The sequence below is a fragment of the Rhinolophus sinicus genome, chromosome 16, assembly GCF_057876585.1.
Source record: "Rhinolophus sinicus isolate RSI-liver-muscle chromosome 16, RSI-T2T, whole genome shotgun sequence".
In the NCBI taxonomy this organism is placed as follows: Eukaryota; Metazoa; Chordata; class Mammalia; order Chiroptera; family Rhinolophidae; genus Rhinolophus; species Rhinolophus sinicus.
The window spans coordinates 23,348,351-23,364,439 of record NC_142516.1 but is presented as its reverse complement, the minus strand read 5'-3'; the positions used below and the strand labels follow the sequence as shown (position 1 = coordinate 23,364,439).

Here is a 16,089-nt window from a genome sequence, read left to right as displayed (position 1 = left end):
ATGTAGCTCTCTATGCACCTGTGCCCTCCTGGTTCTGAATAAACATCTTTGGTCTCTAGGGCCTGCAGGAAGAGATCTTTCTGAGGCCTTAGTTAATTAAAATACTTGGGATGAAAGGCAAGAAAAACATCGGCTGAACTGGCCCTGCGAGTGAGCTACTGCTTGTAAGAATAGAGTTTCCTTTGCTTTTTGTCCAGACAAATGGATATATTTAAATAGGAAAGGAAAGAGAATCCATTTCACTCATGAGAACTCTGAATGAGAAATGCTCATGGATTTATGTTGGCTGGGGCCGCAGAAAGCACACTGTTCGTTCGTGCATTCAGCAAGCATTCATTATTTGCTTGTTACATGCCGTGCTATGCTGGGTTCTTTGGGTAAAACAGGGCAGATAAGACCCAGCACCTGCCCTCCTAAGGAGATGAAGTGTGTGCATAAGTATGTATGAGATAATGACTGTTAAGTGTCTGGGAGATTCACAGTGGCAGATATATTTCTGCTTGGGATTGAGAAAGGTTGTGAGGGAAGCTTGGCCTTCAAACTGAGCCATGATAACATTTCAACAGGCAGAGAACTTAAAGTGGGGTATATTAGCTTCCTGGGTGGCTTAAAACAACTCAAATGAATTCTCTCACCATGGCGGAGCCTAGAAGTCTGAAATCAAGGTGTCAGCACGCTACTCCCTCTGAAGGCTCTAGAGAAGAACCCTTCCTTGGCTCTGCCTAGCTTCTGGTGACTCCGACGTTCCCTGCCATTCCTTGTCTTGTGGCTGCACCATTGCAATCTCTGCCTTGTCTGTGGAGGCCCTCTTCCCTGTGTGTGTCTGTGTGTCCCCTCCTCTTCTCATAAGGTCATCGATCCTTGGATTTAGGGCCTGCCCTAATCCAGTGTGACTTCATCTTGACTAATTACATCTGCAAAGACCTTATGTCCTAGTGAGGTCACATTCTGAGGTTCTAGGTGGACACCCATGTCTGGGAGACACTATTTGATGCACTACATGGGGTGGAGGGAATTTAACAAACCATCAGGTGCGTAGAAGAAAGGCGGGTTTACAGAGAGGCATTAGACTGTTCTGAGGGGGCCCTGGAGGGAATAGGAGGCAAGGCTGGAAAAGCATGCTCTGGCCAAACTACAGAGGGCTCGTATAGCAATGTGGGAGTTTGAACTTTACTCAGTAGAGAGATGGGAAGCCAGGGGACTGATGAGATCCCCGGCAAATACTCATTTAGCAAAGATTGGAGCAAAGGCTTGGTAGCACCATCTCTTTGAGGAACTATGAACTTAGGTTGGACCAACACTTGGTGAGGTTGGCCATGAGGGAAACATTAAGCCCAGGGGCTTTTGTTTCAAGGAGAAAGTTGGTGTTAGGACTTTTGATGGGTTTTCATTCATGCAACAAATATTTATTGAACACCTACTACATGCTAGCATTATTTTAAGCTCTTGGGACACAGCCATGAAGAGTCAGGCAAGGTTTGCACATTGAAGGAACTTGAACTTTAATGGGAAATGAGACAGTGAACAAAGGAATCGTTTCATGAATACATTTCCATTGAATTTGTCATCATTGGAAGCAGGATGTCTCATGCACAGCTTTGCCTGTATATACTTTGCATATCTACAGTGAACCTGAAAATTTGAGCATAGATTGAATTATAGGATGAAACACAGTTTTGCAAAATATTTATATTATAATTATGGAGCTATGAAATCACTGATACTGGTCTCCAATTGACATATTAACCTCAAGTCTCTGTTTCCCAGTCCATAACCCCTGTACTTAGACAAATGCTGAATTGAACCAAATCCTGCAGGTGGGCGTCTTTTTGAACTGGTACTAATCTCCTGTAATTTGTATGATCATTTTTCTTGAGAAAAGAAATCTACAATGGGATGGCCAATCTTTCATTTTATTCAGTGAAATTACATGTTTCCTTCCATCCCCATCAGATACATTTGCCTGTTAGAATTAGAGGTGTGGTTCTCGGCTCTCTCTGGCTGAGGGTGGTAGCCTAGCTCACGTCGAAACTTAATAACTTCTTACCAGGAGCAGTCGTACTTATGTTTATGTCTCTTTGTGGTTATGTTTTTTAAATGATTGGTTTTTGTTTTTTTTTTAGAAGCTATTGTTATTTTCTTAATGGCTTTCTACCGTGTTTCCCCAAAAATAAGACCTAACCGGAAAATAAGCCCTAGCTTGATTTTTTAGGATGACATCCCCTGAACTTAAGTCCTAGTGTGTCTTTTGGAGCAAACCTTAATATAAGACCCGGTCTTACTTTTTGGGGAAACACGGTAGTACTCAGCCCTTGTCACGTGTTTGGCCAAGAGGGAGTAATTAGTGGGCCTTTAGTTTGGCCCAATAGTTTGGCCCAAAGACGGTCCAGGTCTTCTAGCATGATTACTTACATACGAAGTTTGTTGGAGTGAATACCTTCCAAATCTCTCCCTGCTTCATTCAGATTTGGCACGCTGCGGGAGGAAACCGACGTGTGAAGTGGTCTGCCTTTCAGGAAGAATTTTTACTTGGTGATGCTGGACTCCACAGGGATGTGGTTTTCATTGTTTTGAGCAGAAGTGACCCCCACTTTTTAGTTTAATTCTGCAGATTTTTCCACCGAATACCACAGGAGCTTGACGGCACATACTTCTCGGCCCTGGTTGGACCTTGGTATTCACGTGCTTCAGTGTGTCATTACTCTGAGGTGCAGCCTCTTGGGTTTTATGTCCAGCTGCAGCACCAAGCATCTTCTGAGTAGGAGGAGATGCGAGACATGGTCTATCTTAGAGTCAAACTGCTGAAGTCATAATATTTTTGCAGCCAGTGGTGGAAGCTGATTCACAATGAGTGTGATTCAGGCCTTAATTTCTTACCCAAGGTAATTTTGAGAGGTGTGAAGTCAAGAAAGACCCACAGTTGTCGCTGCCCCTATAGAAATTAGCCCTGAGCGCTGAGCTTCTGTAGCCAAGACAGGGCTCAGCCCGTACCTGGCATCGTCCCAGTCTCTAACTTTATGTCCTGCACTTTGCCTCAATGAATAACCTCATTCAGAAAATGTTGTTGGTCATTTGCCTGCCTTTCAACGTCTGTCTTGTTTTTTATCTTGGTCATGGTAGCCATGTTTTTAGAAACAAGAAAAAGTTAACGTTTTTCTAAAATTAATCTCTTAGTAAAAGTCCATGTGGAACTAAGAGACTTGAGACTCTGGTAATGTCTTAGTTTGGAAATGGGAGGTCTTAACATTTCAGAGGAAATAAGCAGGGAAATGACCTATCAAATCCAGAAGGTAATCAAAAGAAATTCAGATAGAAATCGTTGCCTTCGACATCTATGTCTTTTGCGTTTTTAAACGATTAGGGGAAAAGAGGCTTCTAAGAATGCTGCATGCAGATCGGATGAGCCCTGTTCTTTTCAGAGGTGAAGGAGGAGGGCACCGGCCAAGGAGGGCACCGGCCAAGGTCGGGAGGGCACTGAGCTAGAGGAGGGACTTTGAGGAAGTCTTTTAACAGATCAGCTCTCAGTTTCCATATCAATAAACTGAAGGTAATAAAACTGACTTTGCAGAGTGTCAGGAGGAGAAAAAGTAACTGTGAGGGTAGAGTACCTAACCGAGATTGAAACGTACTGAGCACTTAAGAAATTGCAGCAATCGTTCAAATTTATTTATTATTTTTAAACTGCAAGGTATTGTTCTGAGTGCTCGGGACTGTGTAAAATTCACTTAGACACACAGTGTGAAATTGGAAACTGCAAAGAAAACTGAAGTGGTAGAGGAAAAGGAGACATATGAAAAACAAGTTAGAAAGAAAACCGGAAATTTATGGGGGAGAAGGGAAGACTCGAGGATGCTTAAATGACTGTCTTTGAGGTGTATGAGACATCACCATATGGAAAATTATACCCAGCTATTCCCCATCTCCACTGAGGTCCACAGAACCAGGGCACCCGGCCCAGGCCTGAGCCGAAGAATGAAAGTGGAAGCAGTAGAAATGACAAAATATAAATCAGGAACAAACGTGGAGAGAGCCCGAGGAGGCGCAGGCTCAAGGAAGGTGCCAGAAAACTTCACGTCAGCCCTTCCTATGAACCCCTCAGTGTGTGAGGGCTGGTGCCTGGTTCAGCCTGTGTCCCTGCCTCTTGCTGGGCACCAGCCTCCTGGTGGTTCGTGCCCACACGTGCCTTCCCCAGAGCAGCGGGAGTTCATGCTTCACACTTGGCTTAGAGCAGTGCTCAGTCTTGCCTCCTCAGGGTACATTTGTCTGAAGGAATTTTGGGTTGTCGCAACTGGGGAGGAAGGTGGTGCGTGGAGGCCAGGGACGCTGATAAACACCCAACAATGCACAGGACAACCCCACCCCATCCCCCACACATGCCCCCCACGAAGAATTGCCCGGCCCCCAAATGTCAATAGTGCTTACTACTGAGAAACCCTGGGTTAGAGGAGTAGAAGATGGCAGGATGGGCTTCCTTAAGGCTCACTGGTTTACCCAAAGCATTTTTCCCCTTATACCAGCCCATGGAACTGAATGGTTAGAAGACTGTTAAACATTTGCTATTCTAAGAAAATGTGTGGATTACATTATAATCATGTGTTTCTTAGCTGTCTGCTATACTTTGGTTTAAAAATATTTATATTTCTAAATAAGCAACTGACTCTTTGTACAGGGAAAATAACATATGCATTAGAGCTCCAGGGGGAGTATGTTGCAGACACCACCTTCCACGCTCCCTCTGCCCAGCTTTTTTGCTGGCCAATTAATCGCCTCATTCAAGGACTCCCCAGGCAGTGACTGCCCTGCAGTGAGAATGTGATGGCTGAGACTAAGGCATGACGTTGGGTGGGGAAAATCCCCAGGGGCCCAACACAGGCCAACAACAAAGGGAGGTCTCACCAAGTGAGTGGCACCAGCGCACAAAATCCCGATGCTCGGGAAACATTGCTACTCAGTGACTCTGAGAATAAATCAGGCTTTCTTGACTTAATAATACATTGCTGTTTCTAAATAATATAAGTATATGTTGTGTGCGTCCATTTGTAAACTTTCAGAGAGTCTCCTGAAATCCAGACACAGCGTGAATACACACACTATATTTGATCCTTGCATAAATAGCACAGATTTTAATTTTATCCCAGTTATGGATCTCTGGCGCGTGTGCCCATACTCTGGGCAGACTGGTGTGAAATTTAATTTGAGCAGCTAAACACAAGGGTGAGAGAGTGCAAAATAAACAAGCGCACGAGTTTTCAGCCCTACAGCATTTGGTATGTTAATGAGAAAAGCACCCAAATCCACTCCCTCTTTTGTTTTTACCCTCCTGACAATCAGATTACAGATTGAAAAGGCACAAATCCACCATTTTTCCCACACTACGCATTCTCCCCCTGAATGATGCCTGCAGCTTTTTCATTTGTACAGTCTTCATAGTTAAGAGTTGGAGTTTTCAATATAGTCAATGGAATTGTAACAGCTATATATGATAACAGAGTAGACTGGGGCGGGAGTTATCACTTTGTGAGAGGTGTAAATGTCTATTACATCGTTTTGTACACCTGAACCTAACAAAACATTGTTTTTTAAATAGAAACAATGTTGGAATTTTCGTGAATGAAAGTATACATACAGATTTCTTTGTTTTTCTATTTGATACTAATTAGAGATTCCCTCGGTGTCAGGAAAACGAAAACGGTCTCCTTGAGAACATTTTGGAAAGGGGAACAGGAATGGAATTGGAAATGGTGGGAAATAATGGGTTTGCTGTTGGACAGACAGGGATACAGATCTCAGCTTGGCCAGTCTGTGACCTTTGGAAAGTGACTTGAGAGCTCTGTTCCTCACTTTAGTAATTTGTAAAAAACGGGAAGAACTCCAGCCTAAATCGAGTTGCTAGCAAGGTGTACAGTGGCGGCACATAGGTGCTTGGGGAATGACAGTTTCCTTGCCCCTTGAAGACATCTGTAAGTCCAGCCTCAGTAACACTTGGTGAGAAAGTAGGAAGTGCTAATGGTTGCTGTTGATAATCGTTAATATTGGTCAAAGTGGCAGCCACTTCCATTCTTCTCCCCTCCTTTAATCACCTCCATTCAGGAATTAATTAGCAAACACCTTTCAGCCTGCCCACCCCTATTTATAGGTCATTCTGAGTATTAAGTACACAATGAGCTTCTGGCCCTAACAACACTGACTTGTACCAGAGGAATATGTTGTTTGGGGGTTGGAAGAGGGTATCATACGTCTGTGTATACAGTTCATGGACCCAAATTCATAAGAAGTTGCAAAATTGAGTGGGTGTTTCTTTTCATAGTCCAAAGAAAGGACATCTGCTGATCAGTAAAAATTCCCGTCTTTGTATTCAATTTGTCTCCACAGAAGAGCGAGTTGTCCCCATTGAAGTGTGCCGTTCCAAACTGTCAAAATACTTGCAAGGAGTAGTTTTCCGCTGTGATAAGTGCACCTTCACCTGCTCCAGTGACGAGAGCCTCCAGCAACACATAGAAAAGCACAATGAACTGAAGCCTTACAAATGCCAGCTCTGCTACTACGAGACCAAGCACACGGAGGAACTGGACAGCCACCTTCGGGACGAGCATAAGGTACTTGTCTGCGACTTCCTGGCTCCCAGCCTCGGCAGGCATACCTGTGGAAAGGGCCCGCGTGGGCTGGAGAGCTGAATTGAGTCACACCCACCGGGTGCACGACAGAGATGTGAACGAAAATAATGTTTATAATAAGGTTCAAGTTTTTTTCTATTATAAAAGACATATAAGGTCAATTTTTTAAAAATTGGAGCACACTGATGGCGATAAGGAAAATCACCCGTAATGCTAGCACCCAAATCTGAGTGCTTAACATTTTTGGTCTCTTCTACGCCCACTTTCTTTTGTTTTACATAATTGTGATGATGCGATACATGACTTGCTGTATTTTTCCACATTAGTTGACAGGCTAGATAGTAAATATTTTAGATCTTGTAGGCCAAATGGTCCTCGTAGCAACTACTCAACTCTACCCTTGTAGCAAGAAAGCTACCATAGACGAGACATAAATGAATGGGCATGGTTGTGGTCCAATAAAACTTTATTTACAAACATAGGCAACGGGGTGTGGACCCATAGTGGCCATGTCACTATGCCCCTCAGTTGTGTAGGTTGTTTCCAACACTTGGCTAACTAGGAAGATTTTCCAAGGCATCGCTATTCATGTCTAAGTAATATAAGGACTGTAAAATGTGTATTTCATTTGAGGAGGGGGATTGATGAATAACAGATTCGTACACGACATAATAAAAGGTTTGTGAAAAGAAAATTCTCTTCCAAAGATCTGGTTGTAGGGTGAAATCATGCAGGAGCTTCCTCATTTCTCAGTTCCTTAGTTTGGGCATATCGGGAATTGAGATGATTGTTTCCGGTATTGCCCAACTTGGTGGTGGGGGTGCTGGTAGGGAGTGGGGGTGGTATGAGCCTGTTGAAACGCTTTCTAATTAACCAACAAATCCAGAACATCTAGTGAGTGTTGACTTAAAGCACAATGAAAAGCACTTTTGATATTGTTTCTTTTGTTCCTTGCTCTGTGTCCTCTCAGTGGAAAATACAGGCCCTCTTTACTTGCCTTACAAACCCAAGTTATAAATACTTTAGTTTGAATCATCTGCACCCAAGGGTTGAAATTTTTCTGTGGGGTGCTGAGAGAGAAGGCTGAGTTTTATCACCCATCCACAATTTAATGATTTTATGGTAACTTTTCCGCTTTGGAACACATTCATTTTCTAATGTGCCTGCCCAAAAATGAAAGCAGAGAAGAAAAGCCTGAATTACCTCACTTAAAAACTTTAATGTATTTTCTTACTCAAACTTCCTGGGCATTTCTGCCCCCAAACTCAAAGGAAAATCACTCATCCATTTCGAACCAAGCTTTCTACATTCATGTACGTGTACCTTATATATGTAACCACCTCAGATCTTTTCATTATCTTGTTCAAGCCTTCAGTCTCATGTTTTGGGACACAGCAAACCAGGAAGATAAATTCTTCCGCAGTTGTTGCACAGTGGCTTGTGAGTCACTGGGGAAATCCAGAAAAGATTAGAAACTGTGCAGATGTGGAACCAGAGGCTTCCTGGGCAGGCGTGGAAGGTTAGGGCTTCCGGATATGCATCAGAGAAATGGGTTGCTCAGGAAAATAGGGGCCTGTCTTAGAGCTTTTTGGAGCCAAACAGACCTGGGTTTGAATCAAGTCACTTAAATTTCTTTGTCTGTTTTCTGATTTCTAAACGGGAATCTTTATACCTTTCTCAGAAGTTGTGTAAGGTTAAATGAAGTCCTGGTATTTCCCACATTTTGAGACCCACTGTGTTCTTCAGTCCATGTGAATTGATTGCTCCTCAACTATACAACAATTACACTTATCACAAAGGTAGTTATGTTCCTGAAGACCTAAAATATGTTATAAAATCACTTATTATACCTTGTGTTCAGACACGTCTTTGATATTATATTGTCACTATGCCGAGATGTGCTCTTTAATTTTACTTTCTCGTGGTTGACCAGTTTATTAAGTCCAATGAGCGCCTAATTGAGGCTGTAGAATTGCCACTTGCAGCACGCCTAACGATTTTCATCTTCGTCTCAGTTGTTAAGTTTATGAGACTCATGCTTATTACTGATAGGAGCACTTTTTCCCATTTTCTGTTCCTTGTTTTCTAAATGCTGAGTACAAAATGCAGTTTGAATTCTTGAAATAGTTATCCAAACACTATTTTATAAACAAAGATGGCGGTGCGGCTGAAACTGAATTTTTGACTGGTAGGCAGTGACATCATACACGAGTTAAAAATGTCCATTCATCAGGGTACAGGATATACAAAAACCTGATTTCAGCATTCATGAAAGGGGTATAGGAGTGTCGGTGTACAATGTACTTAAGAGAAGTTTGCTAATAATTCAAATACAGAAGTCAAGGACCATAAGGCAAGAACAAGAAGTTAAAGGCGTAAGAATTGGAAAGGAAGAAATAAACAGTTTTTGTTCAGAGCCAGTGTGATCTTTGTAAGTAGAAAATCCTACGTAATCTACTAAAAAAGCTACTAAAATATTAGTGAGTTTAACAAAGTTGTAGGATATAAGATCAATATATAAAAATCAATTATATTTATAGATACCAGTAATGGACAGTCCAAAAATGAAATCTTAAAAAGATCAATTTCATTCACAATACGTCAAAAAATAAAATACTTAAGAATAAATTTTAACACAAGAGCTGTGAAAGCTGCACACTGGAAATGACAAAATATTGTTGAGAGAAGTAAAAGAATTAAGTTAATTCAGTATATACCATATTCATGGATTAAAAGACTCAATGTTGTAATTCTTCCCAAATCGATCTACAGATTCAATGTAATCTCTATCAAAATCTCAATAGGATTTTTTTCTTTGGATATTTTCTTTGACAAACTGATACTAAAATGTATGTAAAAATGCAGAGGACCTAGAATAGCCTAACGGTGTGGAAACAGGACAAAATCAAGGACTCACCCTTCCTTATTTCAAAACTTACTATAAAGCTAGAGTAATCAAGGGCATGTGCTATTGGCATAAGGATAGATGCCTGGATCATTGGTGCAGAAGGAAAAGTCCAGATATAAATCCTCAAATGTGTGGTCAGTTGATTTGCATCACAGGTGCTAAGGCAATAAGGAGAGGATAGTTTTTCAATAGAGAGTGCTGGAACAATTGGACTTCCATATGCCAAATAATTATTATTGACCCTTACGTCACTCCCAACACAAAAATTAAATCAAAATGGATCGTAAACCTCAACATAAGAGCTAAAAGTATAAAACTTCTAGGAAAATGTTAGAAAATTTCCCTTGGGTTAGGAAAAAATTTCTTAGCTACAATACAAAAGCTACGGACATTAAAAGAAAAAATATCAATAAATTGAATGTCATCAAAATTAAATTTTTGCTCTTCCGAAGACACCATTAAAAAATGAAAAGGCAAGCAACGGATGGGAAGCAAATATTTGTAGAGTAATTATCTAACAAAAAAACCATATAAAGAACCTTTATAACTCAATAATAAGATAATTCAACTTAAAATGAGAAAACAGAAATTGAATCGACACTTTACTCATGAGGATATATAAATGGCAAATGATCACATGAAAAGATGCTCATTGAGACTCATCATTAAGGAAATGCAAATTAAAACAACAGTAAACTATCACTACCTACACACTAGAATGGCTAAAATTAAGAAGATGATCGTGTTAAATTGTTGGCATGGATGTGGAGAAACTGGAATTTTCATACAGTGCTGGTTGGAATATAAAATGTCATGTCCACTTTGGATCACTTTGGCAATTTGTTTAAAACTTAAACATACACTTACCATCTGATCCAGTAAGTCTTCTGCCACATAAAGTTGATGGATAAACAAAGTGTGATATATATATCCCTTCAATGGAGTAAATACTGCTTATCAATAAAAAGAAATGGGCTACTGATACATGTAACAACATGGATAAATCTTTAAAACATCATGTTGAGTGGACAGAAGCCAGACACAAACTCCTACATGTTGTATGATTCCATTTATATGAAATTTCTAGAAATGTAAAACTATGGAGACAAAGCAGATCAGAGGTTGGTTGGGGCTGGAGATTGGGAATAGGGGAGTAGGGATTGATTGAAGAGAGTATGAGGGAACTTCTTAGAGTGACAAAGGATTCTTAAACTGGATTGTGTTGAGGGTAGCACAAATGCACAAATTTACTAAAATTCATTGAATTGTTCATTTGAAATAGGTGAATTTTTCAAAAAGAATAGATGAATTTTATAGTAAGGAAAATATACCTCAGTACCTAAAAGGTGCAAGTTTCCCAGGACCTGACACATAGTAGGTGCTCAATAAATGTTCATTTCCTGAAGTCTTTTCTTATAACGTTGAGCCTGGGAACACATATATCTACAAGATGCTCAAGATCCAGATTAATGTGTAAACTACCAAAAGTAAAATGTGCAATAGAACTTAGCAATTGGTTCTAAGCTAAGGTTTACTTTTTGTTCTCTCTCCAGTAAGACTTGCTGTTGAGTGCGTTACTCATTACATTCTTCCACGAGTAGCTTTAGGTGATTTTGTGTGGTGGAAAGAATCTATCGAAGAAACTAAAAGACACTGTAGGATGTATTTTCAGTCAGGATTTTGTTAAACAGAACTGGACATTCAAAACTGGACTTCTCAATTCTGCCTGCAAACCTTGTAAACCTCAGAAAATGTCTCTAAAGATGTCAGATGGTATCGTTCATGACTAGACAAAATACTGGTACCAGCAGGAAGAGTCCTTGAAGTCAAATATACTATTCCTTTTAAGCACCAAATTCTCCAGTGCGCTGGGTTTACACTGCCCTGTTTATCCTCAGAAGCCAAGGTAACACACTGCATCTTGTCTTCCTAGACCTTTATCTTTGTGCTGGGGAACAAGGAAGCACTTGTTATTTCTTGGAATCTAAAGTAAACAGTGCAGGCTCTTTAGATTTTTATTTTTTCATCTTTCAACTTCCTGTCTTGTTTTGATCTCACTAGATTTTCTAAAAGACAGACTATTCTACTATTTCAATCCCTCCCTTCTTCCTCCTTCCATGCCCCTCCCTCCCCCCCTCTTTCTCTCTCTCTCTCTCTCTCTCTCTCTCTCTCTCTCTCTCTCACACACACACACACACACACACACACACACACAATCACCTACCGGTAGTGCCATTTATTAGCAATGCCAGTGAAAGTTAATACTTAACATTTTTAGGAAGTTTGAAGTCATGAAAAAAAAAAACAAACCTTGCACTTGCATTAAAAAAAAACAAAAAAACCCACATTTTTTAAAAAGAAAGTGTAAGTGTATGCAGTACCTTGTTAGTGTTCTTTATAGTCCTGAAGTCTCTTTGCTAGTTTAAGGAACATAAAAATATATTATCTCTAACTTAGTTTGCTCATAAAATTGTCATGTTCGGTATATTAAATTTAGAAGGATAGTCTATTCAGGCAATACACATTCACTAATTTAATTTACTTTGAAATGTTTTTAATTTTTTATACAAATGGAGCCTCAGGCGGCTGAACTCTAAGGAACTCGTATCTCTCACTTTTTGCCAGTTTGGGGAAAGCAGCAGAACATTAAGCTCAGAAGGAATCACCAACATTTTCGTCATTCCAATAAAATTGTTCAGCTTTCTGGACTAGTGAAATCCACAGTGGCCTAACAGTCACATGAAACATTTGTTTCCAGCAAAGAAAATGAGAAGAAGTATGACAAAAGAAGGACCTTCCCCATGCCAGATCATAAACACACCGTTGGCCATTTTTTCGGATTCCGTTTAATTTCTGAACTAAGTACTAGCGGCTTTAGCTTTATCAACTCCAAGGATTTTTGCAAGCTGAAGGTTTCTATATAAGATTATTGTGTCATTTCACCCCCGTTTTCCCTCATGTTAGTCTGGCTTCTTGATTTATCCACCGTAGATCTGTTTCTTTGTGTATTTTGGAAGACAGAGAAATCAGAAGTAGATGAGCAAGAGGGGTGACCGTTATAGAGGGATGTGCCCGGCACAACCTTAGATCATATTTCTCAGGTAGACATTTGAAGATGTTCTGTGCCTGTAACCTTTGAATTTATCCACTAAACTCTCCAGTCAAAATTAATTGTTGCTGCTTCCAAGCTTCCATAGGGCTTTCCTTCTTCCTCTCTTCCTCTATAAAGGCATTTATTTCATGCTGCCTCAACTCACACTTAATTCTTAACAAGTGCCTGTCTTGCCATTGGGTGCAATGTTCTTAAAGTGGAAACCACATTACGTATTTCTCTTTTCTTCCAAAATCTAGTATAGTACCCTGCGTACAATAAAGGCTCCAGGAGCTGTGACATAAATCAATAAATGAAATCACTTTTCAGGTAGGAGATTTTAAGGATCCTGTTTGTTCAAATAAGCAAAATGCAGCAGCAGCATCAGGATCTCTGCCTCTGGATTTCCAGCCCACGTGACTGGCAACAGCTCAATTGGCCAACAGCGAAGTTCTTGGACTTCCTTGATGATACCTTTCACCTTGGCTTTTTTGACGGGAGTTGTGCTTAGAGTCTCCAAATGCGCTGATTTGGTTTGTGTTGCTACGTAGATCTATTCCTTGACTTCTGTCCTCCATATCCTCCTGGGTACTTGCCCATCTTTTATTCTTACTCTTCGTAGGAACATTTTTCTTCTGAAGAAAATGTCTCAAAAAATTCTACTCCTCTCTGCCATCCAATTTTGCAACCGAACATTATTGTCACAATACTTTTTCCTTCCTTCTTCTTGTGTTCAGCCAGTATACCATGGATAATATTTACTTATTTTGTGAATAATTGTGCATTTCTACAGATGATTTGTATTATAATGGGGAAACTGGAGCTATAGCATCTGAAGATGTGAGTTCTCATCCTGGCTTTATTCCTTACTGGTTTTGCGTTCTGTTTTCCTCATCTACAAATAGGGAAGATAACAGATACCTTACCCAATGGTCATAAGGGTTAAGTGATAACATAGAAAAACTACTGGATTAATTTTTAGCACATAGTAGATATTTGGTAAGAATCAAAAAAGTCTTTTAGAGAATGTCCAATTTTTTCTCTCATTAGCAAGCAAATTTTTATCATGGGATGTACATCTTATGGCAATATTATGAATTTTTTTATACTTTGTGATCTCCCATGGGTTTTTACGTTACCGGTAAATTCACGTAACACTTATTGGGTGTCAACTACATGACTGACCTGTACCCTGCACTGAGCATATAAAGCTAAATAAGAAACAGTCACTAGTCACTACCCTGGACGAGTTTATAAGCAAGTGGTCAAGAAAAGCTTACCAAAGAATTACAAACCAGCATGTTAAATGCTTGATAAAGGTATCTATAAAATGGGAAGGCAGAATAGAACAGAGCGAATATGGTGACACAGCTCTTCCATAGAACTTTTGTACACTTAGCTATCCTTTCTAGAAGCTTGATTGAATTCCGATTGAAATGCTCTTATCTGAGAATTCAAGATTTTTACCTGCACTTTTGACCACCTTCCTATAAGAAATTGTAGAGAAAATGCTTTGCTGATTTCCTTCCCTCGTTCCCATGCTGACTTTTAAAGATGAGCAAAGATCTGCTGCCTAAACCACCTGATATTATACGTGGGGTTAGTAAACTCTGACCATGGACCAAATCAGCTCACCGCCTGTTTCCATATGGTCCACCAGCTAAGAATGGTTTTGACATTTGTGAATGGTTGAAAAGAATCAAGACTAATATTTCGTGACATGTGAAATTATATAAAATTTGAAGTTCAATGTTCATAAATACAGTCTCGTTGGAACACAGCCAAGCTCATCCATTTCCTTATTGTCTGTAGTTGCTTCCAAGCTACAGCAGCAGTTGAGTAATTGTGACAGAGGCTCTATGGTCCAGAAAGCCTAAAATATTTGCCTACCTGGCCCTTTACAGAAAAAGTTTGCCAGCCTGTGCTATAAATCCATTAAAATCTTCACTGCACTATACATTCTCAGTTTGTGGCTGAAATAGGCATTTCTGATATAAGAGCCAGTTTTTCTGGTGTCCCTGTTTCTAGAAATAAAACATTCACTTTGGCCTTTCTTCATAACATGGACATGTACTCATAGGTGATGTGGCTATCCTGATTGGGTGTTCCTTTTTGAAAATACAAATGTTAAGTCAGTGGGAACTCTGGAAATATTAAGTGGATTTTTCTTCATCACTGTCTCCCCCATTTAATGTCTGCTAAGTAATCTGAAGACAAGTGTATCCAATTACTTTTTTTTTTTCATTAACAAGCAAGTTTATATCAGTCTCTGCTATACAACTGGGTTTACCAACCTAGGACAATATGAAAATGCATGTTCAACTTGGTTAATACTTGTAAATCATGTAATGCTTCTCCCCTTTGAATAAGCCTCAAGTATGGAAATTCTTTTGTATACTAGGGACAGATCCAAACCACTTTGCTGAATGGTTAAAAACCAACAAACAGAAAGACAAATGTAGTTAGGAAGCTTGAACATTAAGCATGAGGGTTTGAAGTACTGTCACTTTAAGAATAAAGTATAACTTTAAGGGTAAAGCATTTGCTGGTCGATGGCCCTTCATCTCACATTCTTATTGGACAGCAGACTTCACCATGACTCTGGGTTACTGACCTTCACAGGGCAGTTTCGGTTTTGGACATTCCCAAATACCTTTCACAGGATATAAGGATCTGCATATAGTTTTACAGTCTGAGTGATTATATATTTGAAAAGTCTACCCTTCAAAACCATGGGTAGCTTCTTTTGCCTTCAAAAGGCTGCAAGGATCCAGGTTCTAAATCTTACATTCCTAGCCTTACTTTTTTGTCTCTCTGTTGTGGGCCTTTGGGGAAACGAGATAATAAATATTTCTTATCTCCAGAGAAAAAGGTGAATTTCCCTCAATATTTCCTCAGCACCATTAAACAGGTAATCAGAGGCCCACCAATCTCCAGGACCAGAAAGTAACTCGTATGTCATTTTAGAAGCCAACTTCGAAATATATTGGAATTTTAATAAAATCCATACTCTTTGACTTTGACCCTGTAATTTCATGTTTGGAAATTTAGCCTATAAAATTAAAACTAAACATTAAAGAAAGGTTTATGTAAAATAAAGTTTATAACTGCATTTTTAATAAGCCAGAAATAGCCAAAGGTAAACTCATAGGAATAGTCAAGGAAACTAAAATATAATGAAACATTATATAATGATTAAAAATAATACTTACACAGAGAATGATATTTAAGCCATGCCAGACTTAAGAAACAGGATATACTTGCATATGTGTTAGTATGATTACATCAGTGTAAATAATCTATGCACAGAAAACAGGCAGACAGAAGTACACAAACTTGTTAACAATTAGTATGTATAAGTAGTTGGATTGTAAATGAGTTTTTTTTCCTATTTTCTAAGTTTTCTTTGTGAAAGTTCATAGGAAAGGAAAATCTTATTAAATTAAAATGAAGACCCCCAGTAGCCAGGAGGTGAG

The 16,089-nt window shown here is 39.6% G+C and overlaps 1 protein-coding gene across 7 annotated transcripts in view; it reads left to right on the top strand.

Annotated features, from left to right (window-relative positions):
• Positions 1 to 16,089, top strand: part of ZNF462 (zinc finger protein 462) — a 134,496-nt gene that overhangs the window by 107,549 nt on the left and 10,858 nt on the right. For all 7 annotated transcript variants that reach the window (XR_012495875.2, XM_074330792.2, XM_074330798.2 and 4 more), the window contains exon 10: positions 6,373 to 6,596. Coding sequence is in view for 6 of the 7 variants with exons in the window: in XM_074330792.2 (XP_074186893.1) it covers positions 6,373 to 6,596 (224 nt within the window). In the remaining variant the exon portion in view is untranslated. The remainder of the gene's footprint in view (positions 1 to 6,372; positions 6,597 to 16,089) is intronic.